Source organism: Gopherus flavomarginatus, chromosome 10 (genome assembly GCF_025201925.1).
Source record: "Gopherus flavomarginatus isolate rGopFla2 chromosome 10, rGopFla2.mat.asm, whole genome shotgun sequence".
Classification (NCBI taxonomy): domain Eukaryota; kingdom Metazoa; phylum Chordata; order Testudines; family Testudinidae; genus Gopherus; species Gopherus flavomarginatus.
The window spans coordinates 49,500,148-49,520,874 of NC_066626.1; the positions used below are offsets into that span (position 1 = coordinate 49,500,148).

General features: G+C 39.9%; 1 protein-coding gene across 4 annotated transcripts in view; it reads left to right on the top strand.

Moving 5' to 3' along the window:
- Nucleotides 1-20,727, top strand: part of RBMS1 (RNA binding motif single stranded interacting protein 1) — a 198,141-nt gene that overhangs the window by 116,621 nt on the left and 60,793 nt on the right. For all 4 annotated transcript variants that reach the window (XM_050969310.1, XM_050969311.1, XM_050969313.1 and 1 more), the window contains exons 3-4: nt 15,842-15,900; nt 18,580-18,671. In XM_050969310.1, the coding sequence (XP_050825267.1) occupies nt 15,842-15,900; nt 18,580-18,671 (151 nt within the window). The remainder of the gene's footprint in view (nt 1-15,841; nt 15,901-18,579; nt 18,672-20,727) is intronic.

Genomic DNA, 20,727 nt, shown 5'->3' on the forward strand with positions numbered 1-20,727 from the left:
TAAAACTAAGGAAGTGGTACTGAATGACCCTGATGCATCAACAGCCAAGGTTGCATTTTGTGTTAGAACTAGTGATTGCTTGTGTATCTAAAATTGGGCAGCAAATGGATCGCATTTTTTCTAAAAGCGCATTCCTCTGCCCCAGTCTCTCAGCACTTAAGACTACTGCAGACATCTTCGCAACAGAGCCACCCAATTATGATCAACAATATGAGAGTTGATGTTTCCACTCAATAACATAAAGGCACTTAAATGCCCTGCTGCAGTATTTTGACCCTGCTGCAGTATTTTTGGGGTGAACTACTTGAGAGCCAACCTTTTCCCTATTGAAACTGAGATATTTGCTATTCAGCACAGCTGTGATTTGAGACCAGGGAAGCAGTACCAAGTCAGAATCAAATCTACATGCCAGCTTATTAAGGTGACAAGAAATGGTGCCTGTGGAGGTTCAAGCAGTGATTTAGAATAACTTGTCCTTTTAATGCAGTTTCAGTAAGATTGACATTACGTTATTAGACATTAAAGAAAATAATCAGAGTGCTGATGGATACAACAGAAACCCCATAATGTTAGTCTGAAGTTAATTCACACACCCTTTAATCAGGAGTTGAGTACCATCATACTATGGCTAGTTTAAAGTAGAGCATATATTGTTCTGCATGTTTTTCTAATAGATTTATGGCATTAATCTGGTTATTCACTACAGTTCACATAAAGTTGAAAGGGATCAGAGATTATTTAAACATGTGAGGATTCCCCCCTGCCTACCCAACAGAGCTGAAGTCACTTAGCTCCTCATGAGAGCTTGATTTAAGAACAGATGAGTATCTTTGCCTAAAAATGGTTTGAACACCACTGCACCAAATCTAAGGCCCATTAAGTCTGCTTTGTGTCATCTTAGTCACGCAAACCGGCAGTAGGTCTTTCTTTTGACTTGTGTGACATGCTTTCAGAGGCCTTCCACTGACAACATACCATAACCGGCCTCTAGATATACAAATCTAGGAATCGTCAAGTCACGCTTTCCAGCTGATCTTGACTGGTTAGAGCATGAAGGGAAAGGAGAGGGTTACATACAGTGGTGCATGTTCTTTAACTGCATTCTGTGTCTGTTCACAGTTATTCCTGGTGAGCTTTTAGTCTGGGCTTTACGAAATGGACCATTTCCCTTTAACTCCATTTCCCAACTAGCTTTCAGATCACTCTGTTGCTAGAATTTATGACTGAATATACAACTGTTTCCTTGCCTTCAGATTAGGGCAGCGTGCATTGGTAAATCCACATGTGTAGGTCTACATAGTTATCATGCTTGTCTGTAAACATATATTAGCATTCCACCTTGTTTAATTCTCAGCTTCCACATTCCTTATGTAGATTTGGGATCACGTGTGGACGGGAAACCAAGAACTAAAAGAAGTTGTCAGACTGTAGTAAAAACGCTCCAGGGTTGAGTTGCTTAAACCTGAGGAGGACTTCTTCATTTTGCCTCCAAATGAGTTGTGTTTTTCTATAGTTTATGCGGAACTCCATTTTCTTTCTCCCTTTCTATACTTTTGGTATGAGCCACATGAACGATGGTATAGTTGGTTTATTGTATTTGTTAATAAATGGCTTTCATTTTTGATTGGGGGTGTTTTGAAATGCAGCTTTTATTCAACATTTTAGTCCTAATTCACAAATACTTCCTGTGAATTCTGTAATCTTAAAGTAAGAGAACAGGGTGAGACTGTTTGCTTTTTTTAAAATAAATACCACTTTGCTCTTACACTTCTTTCCACAGTGCACTGACACTCCTCTCTCCCACACACACACATTCTCCCCAAAACTGGGATTCTTTTCAGGTAATTTTTTTACATTAAAGTGTATTTTGTGCTTAGAACACTTATTCTGCATAGCTGTATGAAACAGCAAACCTCTTCCATCTACTGAAATGCCTTTAAACTAGTTAGGACACAGGCATATGTTGTAAATATTCTGTAGCAAAATACAGATTCTAATTTATGATTTTGTTATTCATAATGAAATAAGGAATTTTTGTATCTTTTTTGTAAAGGTAAGCAGGTAAGAATTCCAAGTCTTTTTAAAATCATCTTTCTATATCATCTGTATTGTTTGAGTTTTCCAAAGAGTTTGTTAAACTAGATATTGATTAGTCTGGAAGAAAGAATAGGGACTGGTTGATGTTAACTTGGTTTTTCTAATAATAATTACTGATGATATTTTGTGTGATTGTTTTAACAATATATATTCTTATATTTTGATTAAACAGCATTTGTAGATTTAGTTTGACCATTTGTAAGTGCTGCTGAGTAGCTGTAAACATATTTTCATAAGATAACAGAAATGACCCTCACCAAGTGACTTGGTTTTGGAAGTTTATAATCTTTTGATTGTAGAACTACCTTATGTTAGTTGCCAACTGTATTGTGCCACACTGAAAATATAATAGTAGTACGTAGGTTTCTAAATAGATTTGTGTAATAATAATCCACATACAACTGCACATTTAATCTGCTTTAAAAATAGTGTTCCTAAACTGAACAAAATGCTGCCTAATCAACATAAATTGCTTATTTGCAATATTTAATAGAAGTAGCTTTTGATGTTCTTACTGACCTGAATTATTCAGCTTTGGATAATGCTTGCATGCAATAAAATAACAAGAGTATTAGTTTTCAATATCGGCCAGCATTTGTGATTAGACTATTTATTGGCCAGTAAATGTATATTCATGCCGCCCTCAGAATATTTAATAGATTCATAGAATAAATAGAAAAGCTCCTATCATATATAAACAAAAATATACTTTGAACTTTTTAGTAAACTCTGCTAAGCTGTCAGTTTCACATAACGTAAAAAGGAAAATGTTACTACCAAATATCTTATGGTAGAATGTAAGTTTGGCAGGATTTGAGTTTTATCTGTAAATGTTGATTTCACCCTATACACACAAACTGACCTTTGATGATGATTGACATTTATAGCAAAGTAGGAAAAATGCTGCTTGATAACTTACTAGAGTGTTGTGTTTTTTGTTTTTCTTTTGGGGGGGAGGGTTAGGACATTTATTATGTGTATGTATTTTTTGACATGTGATGTTGATAATGTGTTTTCATGGTTATAAAGCTTTAACATCTTGAATCTCAAAGTCTACTGTCATTAAATAGTCTGACCCCTCAACCCCATAATTTCCTGCAACGGTGAACATCGAAATAGGTAAAAATAAAAACAAGTTTATTTTTAAACATCTGTATTATAAAAAATATGACTAGGTAGAATTTGATATTATAACATATTTACTTCTGTTCTATTAAGATAAAAATGTTTTGATTGACACATACGTTAGTATTTGAAAAAAATTAAGTATGGCACAATTACTTAGACTACATATGTACTTCTGAAGTCAAAGATCAAATCACTGTGTGTTTCTGCTAGATGTTTTATCCTTCTTAATCCATACACTGTAAGGAAAGCAGACTACTAAATTGGCAGAAAATAGGTTGGGTTCCTGGAGTGGAAGGGCCTGTTTAAAAAAAAAAATACAGAAAATTATTTTTTTCTCAGTTTACAGTTTTGCTGCTTAAACGCCAACTCTCCTTATGTTCCCTCAGCACATGGACACTTATTTTTTTTTTGGTAGGAAGTGGGAACTGGTATAAATAATGTGTGACCTCAGGACCACCCTGTCAGTAGTTTCATGTTTATGAGAAATTAAAGAATGGTGTCCCTAGCATCTGTTTGTCAGAGGGTGGAGATGAATGGCAGGAGAGAGATCACTTGATCATTACCTGTTAGGTTCACTCCCCCTGGGGCACCTGGCATTGACCACTATCGATAGACAGGATACTGGGCTGGATGGACCTTTGGTCTGACCAAGTATGGGTGTTCTTATGTTCTTATGACAAAGATCTTTGCATGTTTACTGAGTTACATACGTATAAAATGACCTCTTTGAGAGAGGTAAAGTTAAACGGGGAGAGTTGCTGGTTGATGTTTTTTTCCCCCCCCCACTTTTCCAGTTTCTTTGGTCTTAATTTCTATCTATTCATACTGGTAGTATGACAAGTCAAGCAAGCATCATGTAACTTGATTATGAGGAAACTACTGCTTGAATAGGTGCACACCAAACTAAGTTTAGTAATTTCACTGCTGTGTTAATGTTGAGCATTAATGTTGGCTGTATGGCTTTCTGTTTACAGTTAGATTTGGGATGTAATTTTCAGAAGTGCTCAGTTTTGACCTACCTCTGATCTCCTTTGAAATCAGTGGGTGATTACCTTGACTTCAATGGGAATAGAACTGGTCACATGGTAAAACTCCTTTTGGAGTGGGAGCAGAGTTAGACCTATGCTGAGCACCTAAACGACAGGTGACTGAATAGTGGGGCTATAATTCCATGGTATGTTTTTGGTGATGCCATCGCTGAAAAGACTAGGCTGTAGTCATGTGTGAAATCACCAAAGCCCAAAGAAAGAATTACAGATCCATCATTCAAAATTTGCTTTGTTGTTTAAAAAAAAAATACAATCCGTAGATTTCATTACTAGATTAAAGCCTCATACAAACCCTGCTTTTCCTGCTCCCCCTAGGACTGTCCCTGCTGCCATGCCCTTCCTTTGCTGCTGTTTTGCTCCCACATATGGCTTCAGTTGATTCTTTCCATCCCGAGGGTCATCTTTAGCTGCTGCCAGAGAGGGATACTGGCAGTTTCCTCTCTAATTCTGATGGCTGTTTTGGGGTGAGGGAATGACAAGCTATTGGCTAAATCATTTCATGACTGCATGGATGCATGTAGTGTAATATCAGTACATTGAATCATTGGGTTTTTTCCATAGATAATATTTTTAACATATTAAACTAAGTTTTGACATGGTTTGCGTTGCTGCGTTTCATTATTTAACTTGACAATGGAAGCATTTCTGCAGTAAAACATTGGAGCTACGTCTCTAAAGTTACAACAGAACACAAAACCACAATCTGAGTAGTGAGAGTAGTCAATTTTAAATGTTGATTTAAAATGTGACAAGAATAATTTTTCTAATGCACTAACCTAAATTTCCACCTGATTTACCAAAAACTAGCACACTAAATTCTGATTAAAGCTTATTCAAAGATCCAGTTCTCTCTTGCAAAAATTGTTATTGGAAGCTAACAGAATATATTGATTCCTACTCCTCCAGATAGATTGTGAGGAATGGACAAAAATTATCCACTTTTCCATAACGTGAAAGGAAGCAAACTTTTATCCTCACACACAACTGTTTCAAATTTGATGACAATATATATCTCCAGATCAGTGGCACCGCTATGGGCACCCGCATGGCCCCACAATATGCCAATATTTTTATGGCCGACCTGGAACAACGCTTCCTCAGCTCTCGTCCACTCACGCCCCTTCTCTACCTACACTACATTGATGACATCTTCATCATCTGGACCCATGGGAAGGAGTCTGTGGAAAAATTCCATCACGATTTCAACAGCTTCCCCCCCACCATCAGCCTCAGCCTGGACCAATCTACATGGGAGGTCAACTTCCTAGACACCACAGTGCAAATAAGTGATGGTCACATTACCACCACCCTATACCGAAAACCTACCGACCGCTATACCTACCTTCATGCCTCCAGCTTCCATCCCGGGCACATCACACGATCCATTGTCTACAGCCAAGCCCTGAGGTACAACCGCATCTGCTGTAACCCCTCAGACAGAGACCAACACCTACAAAATCTCCACCAAGCATTCTCAAAACTACAGTACCCGCACGAGGAAATAAGGAAACAGATCAACAGAGCCAGACATGTACCCAGAAGCCTCCTACTGCAAGACAAACCCAAGAAAGAAACCAACAGGACTCCACTGGCCATCACATACAGTCCCCAGCTAAAACCTCTCCAACGCATCATCAGGGATCTACAACCCATCCTGGACAATGATCCCACACTTTCACAGGCCTTGGGTGGCAGGCCAGTCCTCGCCCACAGGCAACCTGCCAACCTGAAACATATTCTCACCAGTAACTGCACACTGCACCATAGTAACTCTCTAGCTCAGGAACCAATCCATGCAACAAACCTCGATGCCAACTCTGCCCACATATCTACACCAGCGACACCATCACAGGACCTAACCAGATCAGCCACTCCATCACCGGTTCATTCACCTGCACGTCCACCAATGTAATATACACCATCGTATGCCAGCAATGCCCCTCTGCTATGTACATCGGCCAAACTGGACAGTCTCTACGGAAAAGAATAAATGGACACAAATCAGATATTAGGAATGGCAATATACAAAAACCTGTAGGAGAACATTTCAACCTCCCTGGCCACACTATAGCAGACCTTAAAGTGGCCATCCTGCAGCAAAAAAACTTCAGGACCAGACTTCAAAGAGAAACTGCTGATCTTCAGTTCATCTGCAAATTTGACACCATCAGCTCAGGATTAAACAAAGACTGTGAATGGCTTGCCAATTACAGAACCAGTTTCTCCTCCCTTGGTTTTCACACCTCAACTGCTAGAACAGGGCCTCATCCTCCCTGATTGAACTACCTCATTATCTCTAGCTTGCCTGCATATATATGTACCTGCCCCTGGAAATTTCCACTACATGCATCTGACGAAGGGGGTACTCACCCACGAAAGCTCATGCTCCAAAACGTCTGTTAGTCTATAAGGTGCCACAGGATTCTTTGCTGCTTTTACAGATCCAGACTAACACGGCTACCCCTCTGATACCAAACTTTTTCTGATTCTAAATGCACTTCTTCCCCCTACACCTCCAGTCTCCCTCTGCTAAACCAGAATAGAACAGCTTTTGGGGGAGGGAGGGGAAAATCTATCATTCTTTATTAGACTTTCCAGAATTTGGACACCTCTTGTGTGTTAGAGGCAAACTTGTATAGTGGTCTAGCTCTTTATACACTAATAACAAAATACCTGTTCTTAAAGTACACAGTGACCTTTTTATCTATTGTATTCAACATTGACCAAAAATTTGGACGCTGTTTCCCAGTTCTCTATTGATAAGTTATATAATTTTATCCTGCAGTATGTCTGCTCTTCTACACATTACACCTCAAAAAATTAACTTCAGTGATTAAATCCAGAGAGATTACTAAACTGCAAGGGTTAATAGAAAAGCTGTTTCTGCTTTTCATAGACGCATAGAAATGTAGGGCTGGAAGGGACCTCAGGCAGTCATCCATCCTTCTTGCACTGAGGCAGGACTTAGACCAGGGGTCCCCAACGCGGTGCCCACATACTGGCTGGCGGATGAGCGTTTTGGCAGCAACGCCTCTGGATGACACTGCTTGCCGCTGACAAATAGCGTCATCCAGAGGCGTCGCTGCTGAAATTTCGGCGGATGCTCATCCACCACCACAGTCCTCTGTGGCTTGTCGTCTGGCACCCACCAGACGAGAAAGGTTGGTGACCACTGGCTTAGACCATTTCTGAGGCAGAAATACTTAGACCGTTCTTGACAGGTATTTGTCTAACTTGTTCTTAAAAACCTCCACTGACTGAGATTCCTTTTTGCTCCTCCTACAGCAGTTTCTAAAGTATCATATACACAACCAAACCTTCCAATTATTTGTTTTGAACCTGAAGAGCAGCTCACCTATTTGCACCAAATTATTATTGGTAATTGCTAACATCAGGGGCTGGCAACCTTTCAGAAGTGGTGTGCCGAGGCTTCATTTATTCACTCTGATTTAAGGTTTCGTGTGCCAGTAATACACTTTTAACATATTTAGAAGGTCTCTTTCTATAAGTCTATAACAGGGGTAGGCAACCTGTGCCATGGGTGCTGAAGGCGGCACACGAGCTGATTTTCAGTGGCACTCACTCTGCCCGGGTCCTAGCCACCAGTCTGGGGGTTCTGCATTTTAATTTAATTTTAAATGAAGCTTTTTAAACATTTTTAAGACCTTATTTACTTTATATACAACAATAGTTTAGTTATATATTATAGACTTATAGAAAGTGACCCCAGAAGTAGCACATCTCTTGCCAAACCTACAACACATCTCAAAGTGGGAACTCAAGCAAGTATTAAAGAAGATCTTGTGGACTCCTTTGTTCTCTGTGGCGTCATCGAAAAGTGAAGAATTTAATATGAACATTTCCAGCACTTCATACAGTGCGATGATGCATCTGTAGAACATTACTTCTAGATTTCTTATACTGATTACGGGTAAGTGGGATGGGTCAATCATCTTTCCGTTCTAGTGAGCAAGTCTTATTAGTTTTATGATGTCCAAGAAGCAACTGACTTGTCATTCTAAAGAGATTTGTTTTTCAGGGCATTGCTTGCCTCTCAGTAACAAGAGGCAACATACAATAACAAATTGTACCCAACGATATATCCTCCCCATCCTTACTTGACTGCTGGAAGGAAGAAAAACCTAGAGATGGTAAATGTATGGCTGTATCCTACAGTCATGGTCCCCATACCCACTACTTTGCCAAATGGAAATGATTCTTTATCAGAATTTTTATAAGAGGATGCTTATGCATCATTACATAATAGGGGTGGAGCAGGTTACAAAGATTGGCATCTGTTCATTTTGGTGACGACCACTTGCTGACCTTCCTACCCAGAATCAAACCAAAGGTTTTACAACTAGAGAAATAAGTGACTGGAAAATATAATTTAATATAATATAATAATATAGTATATATAAAAATAGGGAAGAAAAAGGTTTCTGAAGACAGCACAGTAATTGGAGAATTCTGCTTGTGTGTACTTGGGAACGGGGCAAAAATGTAGGGTGAGTTTTTCTGTGTGCGCTCAGTTTCTCTAGGGAGCAACAGAGAGGAGCCTCTGTCTGGGAGCCATTTGATTTTTCTCCTCAACCTCAGCTTAAGGCCTGCTCTAAACTGAACCAGCTGGGTGTTTCATCCCAGGGGCCATATGCCAACCTGAGATTGCAGGAGTTACTTGCGCTTCAGCTAAACTCCCTACATGCCCTTTCCCAACATGCTCCTGCCTTGGCAATTTCCTGCACTTCGGGTGTGAGCAGGGGAGATGCGGGAGCTAGCTCTACTGACACTCTGCTTGCTGGAAACTCCCTTGTGCTGCTCTCATCCCCAGTAGCTGCTTATAGGCAGTCTCCATTCTCTTTGTACCTCCTGGGCAGTGCAAAGAGAGCAGAGCAGGGATGAGAATCTCTCTGAGATTTCTCGCTTCACACTTAGTTTTACTTGAATGTAGCTGGTCTGTTTGGCATTTCATCTCAGTATGTGATAAGGTTTGTGACAGAGAACTTGCTTACTTTATTTCGTGTGAAATATTTTGAACCACATTGCTCCGAAATAGGATGTTTTGTTTTGTCTCCTGGAAACTGCAAAGTGCTGACTAACACCCTCCCTGAAAAAATTGCATGCACTGTTGTGCTATCCATGTTCACTTGGGGAGGTACTTAAATGTAGTCTTTCCTCTCCCTTTTTAAACAGAAAGGGATCTAGCAACATGCAGAATGTGCGTAAGTTGCATAGAGAGCACATAAGATACACAATAAGGCCTTGTCTACATGGCAAACCTTTTTGTTTTGTTCTTAGGACTAACTTATTTTTTTCCAGATAAACTGTCTTGCTTCCACGCACAAGTTTATTTTTTAATTATCTGGCATCTTATTTTGCATAATTACACTTCCAAAGTGGATTAATTACCCTAGACTGGAATGAGGGTGGGTTTTGTTTGTTGTTTGAATAGGGTACATGTGGATGTGTGCAACAGCTGTAGCATTTTGGATTAACTATTCTGCTTCTGGCGGTCCTCCCACTGTTATCCCACACTGCATGGTTTCTATCCTGGATTGGCTTGTCTTTTTATTTCTGTGCCCTGTACTGTGTCAGGGTCACTTTTACTGCATGTCATCTCCCAAATTAAATGCTAGCAGTCAGCCAAGAGTTCCCTTTTTCGATTCCAATTCGTGGCGAGTTCACACATGTGGAGCCACATACCATTTATATCAGCCATGCCCTGTGTGTCTGCGTGATCCTGTATGGAGATCCTGGACTTCCTTGCCCTCTAGACAGAGGTGCATATCCAGGCCTATCTGAACAGCTGTCACTGGAATGCCAGGATCTACTAATGTCTGTCAGAGCAAATGTAGGAAAAGCGGTATTCCCAGGATATGGAACAGTGCTGCCACAAAGCGAAGGGGCTCTGCCAGAGCTACAGTAACACAAGGGAGAGCAACAGGACCTCCAGTAAGCCTCAAGCTACCTGCCCGTTCTGTGAGGAACCGACTCAGATTTTGGCAACGGAAGCCATCATCAAACCCTGGAATAGGCTTCTGTGCAATCTGGTGAGGAGGGCTACAGAAGGCACCCAAGCAATCTTCAAAGACACTGACCAGGAGGAGACTCTCCTGAACAGCCAAGATCTCTTCAGGATGCCAAATTCAAGCCAGACACTCAGGTGCCAGAGATGCCCTCCAAAACCCTGGCTGAGAGTCAGCCTTAAATTACTCCATAGGGGAGACTACTAGTAAGTATTATGTGCTGAATTACAATGCAGCAGTAAAGGGGGATTTAAACAATTTTGTTTCATGTACTGGCTGGCAGCTACCATTTTGAATAGAGCCTCTCACCATATGCGCAGCTACCCCTGTTTCCCTCTCATACCCTCCCCCCCCCCAAAAAAAAACCCAGCCCTACTCAAAGTGGCATCTTTAGCAGAGACTTTATGTGCTAAAGCATTTAGTTTTGTGAAGTATCGTGTCCCAAAACCATTGGCCGAACATGCCGCTCCCTTGCACCATGTAATTCTTCCTTCCTTCTGGTTGACTGCCATGCCCCTACTCAAGATGATGGCCCGCAGGGGTTAAAAATAAAACATATTGCGGTTACAATAAACATGCTAGCATTGCAAATACAGAAACGGAAAAAGCAATAGAAAAAGTATTTGGGCTCACAACTTAATCACTGCCTTCAGCTTTTAGCTGCCTTTACATTCTATGAAGTAAACTGCTAAAACTAGGCTACTGACACATTTCAAAATGCATAGAAATTGTACAGCATTCATGACTATTTTTAATGAGACTCTCAGAATTAACTCTGTAGGTTCAAACCAATTACTGCTGAAGTCTATTTTGTAGTGCTCTTTGTACTGATATGTAGGAGTTACGAAAGAGAATTTAAAGCAAAGGCGATGCTCTATTTTTACATGGATTTGCAAGGTACTTGCAGCTTTCTCAGGGCAGCCAAGGGAGATGGTGTATCCCTTTCACTTCTGTACAAACTGGAAGCAAATACTGGCATTGCACATCTTCCCAGTTTGCTTATTTCCTCGATGAACAAGACTCTTCTCTGCCTTTTGGGGACATACCTCAAGAAAACATCCTCCAGCACAAGGGCAGCCCGTGGAGATGCACATGCAGTTACTAACCTACCCCTTCTTCACCCACGAACAGCTCACCACCAGTACCCAAGCCTGCATTGTAGATGAGCCTTATAGAAAAGGGAAATGAGGCAGGAAAACCACTTACCATCTTCCCAGCCTGGGAAGAGATGATGGCGATAGGATTCCAAATGTAAGGGGGTCAAATAACATTTGATCACTGTTGGTGTGGAGACCACTATTGGGCCAACAGCATCTTGTACGTTCCTGTAGCACCTGAAGTGCCCCAGCCCTTGTGGACAGGAGGCTTATTAGCTGCTGAGCACCTGAAAAACCTTTCAAGTGAAGTAAAAGAAGACAAGGCAGGAGATGTTTGCTGACTTTGTCAGTGCATCTTGGCAGAGGGCCCAGAGGCTTTCAAGGGAGTACTGAGACACAGAAAGGGACGTGCAGGAAAGGCTGCTGGCAATGATTCACGAGCAAGCAGCTCTTCTAGAGCATATTGTGGTTCTGGTTGTGAACAATGCCCCCCACACACTTAGCTATGTCTTGCACAATGTGGGGAACACAGGACACTGGCAGCTGACTTTCAGCCCTCCCTCAGATTACAGGGGATCCCATTCTTAGTCACCAAATCTGATCTCTTCCCACACCATTCCATCCCCAGAAAAAGGAGAGCGGTTTGGAGCCCTCCTTCCGTGCCAACACACCTATGTGAGCTCATCAGTCGAGCTATGGAAGCACGTCAATACTTTATGCATGCTCTGCCATGGTTCCACTGGTTTTAAGTTTGCAATGTTATGTTGAATCAATAAAAGTTTTTATTATGAAAAATTAGGCTGAGAAGTTTCATTGGAATTCCCCCAATACACCAATTCCTAATAAAATGTTAAATGATAAAAGATGAAAACACCACATCACCTGTGTGTGAACACGTTTTACAAAGTGCTCACTCTGTATGTAACTTCTCAGTGACTTAGCAAGAGCACCCACCCTCAGCTTCCAGCTCCCCAGCCATTGCCTTTCTCCATGGGGACCCACATCTCTCTCCCTTCTGACCACGGTATTCCCTGGCTGCGCAGCTCCTGGCCTTCACTTTGTATTTCCCAGCAGACAGCTTGCCAAGGATACCTGCCTGTTTTTCCCTTCAGAGACTGATAAGAGTGATTGTTAAGAGCTATAAGTTACCAAACAGCACTTCCTATGCAAGCCTACTTTATTCTTAAGGTAAAAAGCATTGCAGAAAAAACGTATTAAAAATAATAGAAGAACCTACATGTATGCCAATAAGCTGATCAGAATTAATCTCAACCCTAACAGTGAGCAGTGTTTTCTCCATGCTACCTGTCAGTAGCTCAAAAATGGCATGGCCTGCAAAAAAGAGATGATTTATAGGATGCCAGGAGGGGAATGCTGGGAGTTTCATTTGACATCAAATCCCAGAATTCCAGTAGATTCCAGTAGGCATCCCACAATGGAGCAAAAAAACAAAAACCAGCAACAACAGTGCTTTGTGACTATTTCAAAAAAAATGAAGAGCTGCGTGGATGCAATGATTCCCAAGAGAAATAGCTTAAGCTAGAATCAACAAAGTGCGTGGTTGTACTTTTTTTGCTATACTATTTAAAAAAGCATATTCTAAAACAAGATCTTGTGTAAAGAAAGCTCAATAACATTAAGCAAGTGAGGCTGAATCAGTTAGAAGGAGAAGATAACACAAGATCAGTCCTGGTAGGGAGGGAGAACAATTCATCTGGGGGAAAAATATTATGCCCCAATTTATGATCATCATCTTAGCAGTCATTCAGTATTTTGAGATTGCCAGTATTTTTAAAGCACTGTTTTTCATAAAGTGTGATTCTACTCTGAAGATGGTTCTACTCTGTAAAAATGGCAGAGTGGGTTTACTGTCTGTCATCTATCTGATGAGTTTCACATTTAGTTCACAAATAAAAGGATGGAGGGGATTTCCAGCTGTGAACCATGAGAACTAAGTTTGGGATCTGAGAATTAAACTGGATTATTTCCTCCTTGTGCCTCTTTTAAAACACAAGTGATTTCCCCAATATTAATTCCCTAGAGAAACAAGGATCGGGCATGCTTGGGCATCATAAAAGTTTTCATGAGTTCCTCTGTGCCACACACAAAACCCTAATAACTGTGAGATGTACAGTCTGACAAAAAGTTTCTGTATGTGCTACTCTGATGTAGAAGGGCAGTGTCTCCTTTCTCGTGTACCTACCAGAACCTCTCAGCTTCCTTCAGTCACCTGTGTATTTAGGAAACAACTCCTGTGATTTACGTTACTATATGTACATACCCAGCTAAATAAAGGACCAGAATGTTTCCATGAGTGCAGGAAAGCCTACAACCTCATATTCTATTTGGAGATGGGGAATTAAAAAGGGAAAGTGCCACCTCTGCTGTATGACTATCACAGAAATACTGTGATGGCTCTAGAGTTCTGGCCCTGTAGCTTGACAGGTGGCAAGGTCTCCAGCAACTAGTACAGCTTCATGCTACTGAAACCACTTTATGGGTTTCCAGGGCAGCTGGTTATTTGTAGGAGCTATGCTGTCTAGGATGCAAGGAGGCAGGGTACACATAGTGCTCGGTGAAGGTACTGGGCCTCTATGCAAATAGCACTGGCCTCCATTAGATCCCAGGGCTTTGATCACCTGGCTTCTTGACTCGTAAGTACATTCCTACCTCTTTCAGAAACAATTCAGTGAAACTTCATGAATACAAGTGTAGTTGCCTTGAATTGTGACAAGTTGCTATTGCCACAACATTTTACATAATATGCTAAATATTCAAAGATCTGCATACATTCCTATATTATACCAGGAAATGAAATAACTTTTAGACTGTGTGGCTGCTGTGGTCTAACGTGTTGCCTTATCATCATCCCTAGTGGTGTCTGACTGCTTACTGAGCTCCATAAGAACCCAGCAACTCAAAGTTGCTGCCCCCTCTTTATTGTGGTTATGTATCAGCTGACGAGCTGCCTATGCTGCACTCTTTCCTGCATTCCATAATATGTTGGCTTATGCATATTTGTGATGAGTTTTAGCATTTTCCAACTTCCGTACTTCAGTTAGCATTTTCAGTTCTTGTACATTAAAAACACAGTATCCTGTTAGGTATTAAAGTAATACAGTATGTTATTTTTGTGTGTAAAGAACTAGCTGTGTTCCATATTCCTCCTCCTGATGTACTGCTTGTGTTTGGATTAAATGTAGTTTGAACGCAAATAGAGGAAGTTGTGGTCTAGTGGGAGTCAAGAGACACATGTTCTGTTCCTAATTCTGCCACTAACTCTCTCGATGACTTCTGGTCCTGAGCTTGTGAAGTGCTGAATACCGGCAGCAAAGTGGAGTTGAGTACTTAGTACTAGAGCTGAACTGGGAAACAAAATCTGCATACTATGACAATTTTGAGGGGGAAATATTTACATCCCAAATCTGGGAAAACCACCCTCCCCTCCACTACCACTAGAAATTCTTCATGGAATTGAAATCCCACAGTATTTTTGTTTCAGAAGCGCAGAACATCCCCACAATGGGACAATTTGATGTTTCTGAAACAAAATAAATGCCCTCGGATTCCTGGCTTGCCTGCCTGGCAGGTTGCAGTGGAAACAAAATGCCTGGGAAGCCTAGACTGGCTGCCAAGGAGTGGAAAAGCCATGGAACTATAAATGATTTTCTGATGGAAAATCAAAAATTTGTGGTGGAAAATTTTGATTCTGGAAAATTCCTGACCAGTTCTACTCAGCATTTTGCAGCTTTGAGACTTTCACTTCTTTTTGGGCTTGTCAGTTCTAGGAAAAATAGAGTGTGGTTATTTTTAATTTTAAAGTGTCAGCAAATATGTTTTAGAATCCTAGTGAAGTCAGGGCAGCTTCTAGTTTTAACACATTGTTACTGGTCAATGTATTATCTGGGGGAGTTCATCTCAATCAGCTAACACTTGTTAAAACCACTTCTTATCCTGTCTAGGGTTTTAACATGTTAGCTATCACATGTTTTTGTTTGTTTAAAATCACACATACTTCTCCCGAGCTTGGGTAAGCAGTATGTGTTACACATAAGATGACGTAGGAATAATAATGTATGCCCACCTTTATAAAGTGGTTTCAGACTTGTTGATGAAAATAAGATCTAAGCGTTATTTAAATTAAACATTTTCAAAAGTAAGAATAAGCTCCTTCTTTAACATAGTACATTTGTCATCTTTATATAGTTATGGAAATTTAGAGAGGAAACCTTACTATATACATCTAATAAATCAAGGGTTACAGTTTGAAGTTTTTTTCTTCTTTAGATGATTTTTTTCTGTTTCTATCAATGTATTCTTATTTTGTTACATTATAAACTAAAAGAAAACAGAAGATTTAATAATAAAATTACATGATCTTGGTCTCTATTGTAACAGGATGTCACAAGTATAATATTTTATTTCCTTTTTAAAAAATTTTTAGATATGGGAAAATTGTTTCCACAAAGGCTATTTTGGATAAGACGACAAACAAATGCAAAGGTATGTTTGTCTTTAAATTATATTTGCCTACTTATTTTCAAATGATTTTAAAATATTCTTAGTGTGTGTGTGTGTGTGTGTGTGTGTGTGTGTGTGTGTGTGTGTGTGTGTGTGTGTGTGTGTGTGTGTGTGTGTGTGTGTGTGTGTGTGTGTGTGTGTGTGTGAGACTGAATGTATGAAATACATTCTTATTCCAGACCAAACTTTAGTCTTGCCCAATGTCTGTATATTTGTCCCCAGTACAACTGGCAAATAGTCCGTGCCCAGGCAGTGTGCCAAAACTTCAGATGACTCTAGTTAACTAAACAGGCACAGCACTGCTGGTATTTAGCCCCTGCTTCAAAAAGGAGAATGGAGTTAGAAAACAGCTTCCTCTCTCCACCCCCTTGCCTGGGGAGATTAGACTGCCTTACAAAAGACCATTAGACAGTACTAAGTATCTGGAAACATTTCACATTGTGTAAATTGGCTCTATTAATTAGGACAGAATAGTTTTAAGCAGTACTTAATTACATGTTCCAGTACCCTAATTGTGTTTTTGTTCTATGCCTGTTGAATATATTGGTGGGAGAGAAAGGGTTTGTTTTCATGAACATAATTATAGCTGGAAAAAAATAATAAACTTCTTTCAGATACACTGGATATGTTAATTTAGTGCATTGTCCTTCAAATTTTCATATAATTATTATGAGAGCATATCTCAGCAACACAAGTGATGTGTGGAGGTGTAGCAACAGACACTGACATACCAGGTTTCAGACATTCTTTCTGACAATAATGAGGATAATTTCTAAGCAAAGGGAAGAATGGAGTCAGCTGACTTAGCAATGTTAACTACTGACCCCATGAATGAGTACAAAGCTGACAAGCAGGGGCAGGAAAGGAAAGCTCATCATTAAGAGTTCCATCTTTTTGTGGGGAACTTAGAGGCAATGGTGCAGAATGGGTTCTAAACACAGGATCAGTCAATCAAAGGAACACTGAATTCAAAATCTGAACTTATCTGAAAACTTTTTACCTCCAACTTTTTGCATGTACACCTGCTATACTGTAACTGGGGAAAAAATGGAGAACTATTTTTCTACACTTTCAATTTATTAATGCATTTGACAGTACTTAGTTTGTCACACACCCACACCAATCCAGAAAAGACTTATGGAAGTCAACTGATGAGTGCTGTTTATGGCTCGAATTCTGCAAAGACTTTTGCATTAAATTACTTGTAATAATTTTTAAGTGACCAGATTTAAAGCTGATGGGTGTCCTTTTAATGGCAATATTCCTTCCAAGAAGTTATGTTTTGGCACATAGTTTTCTCTATACAGAATCCATAAGGTACATTTAATTGTTTTGTAAGCCTTATATGTTTAGTATTTGAAGCTAATTTTTCATTCTGATAACACCCTAACTCTTTCCAAAAGTTATGTGGGATTTTTAATGATTACAAGCAGCCAGTGGATTAGTTTTACATCTCATCTAAAATGTGGCATTTCCAGCAGCACAGTGTGCTGTAATTACCTACGTCATGATTTGCTTCAGTACTCAAGAGCGAATAGTGCCACTTTCTCAGACACAGGGCCATTTTCTGCTGTTATGGGATTTTATTTATTGTTATCAAAGTAGACTTAGGTCAAAGATTGCTCTTGTTTTTACAGGGCTGTTTATTTTGAGTAGGATTTGAAAAACACCAAGGGGATTAAGTCACCTAACTCCTAGTGATTTTCAGTGGGACCTGAAGATAGACAGTGGCTAGTTTCATTAGGTAATGGCTCCTAACACCTAGATACCTTTGAAAACCCTCGCCTGTAAGGTTATTGCCTGATAAAAGGCTGCATTTGTTTGCCATCCAATCCCACTGGAGTCTATTGGTAGATTCCTTCTTAACAACCAGTTTGTAGCATGTACAAAATTCTTGTACTTCCCAAAATTATCAGGGACAATTTTTAGAATTAAAAATAACTGTTATTATTTAGTTTATTGTACTTAAAAATAAAAAAAATCTGGTGTTGTCTATAGGATCTCTGTGTGTTGCTGCAATATAAAGCATTTTAGAAACACTTAGTGAAATCTTGGCCCCAATAAGGTCAATGTAAAGCTCCCATTGATTTCACTGGCAGCCAAGATTTCACATATCATATAATTAAACTAACCGCTGTCTCTTGTGTACACATCATGGAATAACTATAGCTTACCAATTTTATCAGCACACCATGGCTTTGGTGATTGGTAATAGGGTACAGAGGCTTTCACTTCTAGGTTGCTTGTTAAAATCTGGGCAAAGATTTTAGTGACCAAAAATTAACATGAGATTGCTATTCAGTGGCCTGTATGACCTCGTTAGTTCCTAATAGGCTAATAACAAGATCACACAGAGCATTATAATAATTGTTGGAAGCTTTGACATAAGCCACAAGTGAATGGGCATGAAAACTGACAGTGTCTTCTTACTGCGAGAAGTAGCTTCTCCAACTCATGGTTGAAGTACATTAGTGGGACCGTGCTGGGTAACTTACCTGCCTACTGTTCTGTTCAGTGATTAAATGAAGATCTTCAGCTTCCAAGGCTGTCAAATTGTCCCCTTCTCCCAGCACAGATTTTGCATTTAAAAAAAAAAGTTTTTGCACTGTTTCATTATAAAATGGTTGTTTGCTTCTCAGTAAAAGATGTTTTAAATTTCAGGCTATGGTTTTGTAGATTTTGACAGCCCAGCAGCTGCTCAGAAGGCTGTTTCCGCTCTGAAGGCTAGTGGAGTCCAAGCACAGATGGCAAAGGTAAGTTTAAAAGTACTCTGCAAATTCTTGCAGTGTAACCTGAAAGTGAATAAATTTATGCTTTTTCAGATCATTGGCAACGCACATTCTAAAGTTGAGGCCTCCTATTGAGAATGCAGTGTCTCCAATCCCCACCATACTTCAGTTAAAAAATGGGGATAGTTAGCTGGAACTCAGCCTCAGAAAGGTGGGCTTCACACACACCCCCCACACCTCCCTTGCTGAACTGAATGGGATTTTTGCCACTGACTGCAGTAGGAGAAAGAGTAGGCCCTAAAATAACCACTATAAGACTTCACAGATTAAAGTCAACATCTCAAATTGTAGCTGGAAACAAATTAGTAGTTTCTGTAGTTTGTAGAACACAGCTATTATGTGCTCTGTATGTGGAGCACCACGGAGTAAGCGGTCTGCCGTATTCTTTACTAGCTGAAACTTTCAAGTGGTCATTATGAGGATCTTCAAATAGAGCACATTGGAGAAATCCACTCTACCTAACTAGCTAAATCCACAGCTAACATGATAGATTTACAAGTTTCTGGTTGGTACAGAAGGAGAAAAATAGCAGTTCTAGTTACCAAAGAATCCAGGAGTAGAGACAGTTCCTAATGTATCTACAGATGGTGAGCCTCAGTAATGATAGGGAAGCACACTCTAAATTTTAGGGGTGGGTGTGAATTTTCAACAGCATATACTGGAATTGTTTCTGTAGGGCTTGTTAACTGAATTAAAACTTAAATGTGGGATTTTCAGAAGCCTGTAGGAGTTAGGTGCACATAGATAGTTGAAAGTCCCAAAATATTTGTCAAGGTATTCTTATATTAGGGTGTCTGCTCAAGGTAATTGGAAAAATTCCAGCAGAACAGTGTTTCTTCAGATTTATCAAAATCAAAACGTTCCTTGAAGACAGACTGGTTTCACCAAAATTGTGATAGAAGTGGGGCTCAGGCAGGTTTCAAAGCCTGCCTGGTTTCCTGCTAGACCACCTGGCTCTTCAATAGCTTGCCTAATGGGCTTTTTGGGAACCCAGAGGCTTACATGGTTTGTGGCTCAGGAGCATCCCACCAAGTGGATGCACTGGGGCTAGGGACCCCAGAACTTCCAGGGTCTGTGGCCCTGGGGCAGCCCACCAGCTGAGAGCCAGGGACCCAAGGCTTCCAGAGTGTGCTGTCTCAGAGCCACACGACATTCAGACTGCCTCAGGACTAGGGATCTATTCCATTTTTTGGAGAATTTCAAAATATTTGGTTCTCATTCCCTGCCTTTCATGGTACCGACCTGTGCATCAGATGTGCAGTTAACAGTTACTCTTGTTTTTTTAATAGAGGGTGAGTTTTGTAAATCCAGAAAGTCATAAATTTGGGGAGATAATACATGAATAATCATTTTGTTAAATGCCCCGTTTCCAGTAGAATGCTGTAAAAAGCGATGCAAATTTATAAAGACAATATTAGTACATATTTTGTGTATATAAATAGTTTTTAGTAGTTCTTAAAACCAATAATTCTGAGGTGGAATTCTAGCTAGACAAAATATTCAAATGATTAAATAATCTGAGTCTTTAAAAATATTACTATATACAACAGACCTAGAAAGCCTTAGGAGCTATTAATGGGGTTCTATGTCCAGACTTTTTTTTTTTCGGTTGAGATTTCTTTTCTGCAGCTTCTCATATGAGGAGAACAGTTAAGCTAACAACACGAGATGTGTTTGGACAGGTTCCACGTCAACAAAATAGAAACCATGTGTTTAGTACTTAATGCATATTTCACCACAGGCGGGCACACATGAACGTACGTACATACAGGGCGGTGTGAAATTTTTGTGTGTGCATGTGTGTGTTTTCATTGGTGGTCATTAAATGTTTTAAATATTTTTTTAAGATAGGGTATGTTAAAATGATGATGAATGTTTTGTCTGTATAAATAATATAATTTTTAATGACCAATAATGCCTTCAGAGCAAGACCAAGCATCTAGTTTGAGACAGTCATTTTGAAATATGTATATAATAGGTTTACCCTACCTGGTAGCAAACGGGAGCAGGTTTTGAATAG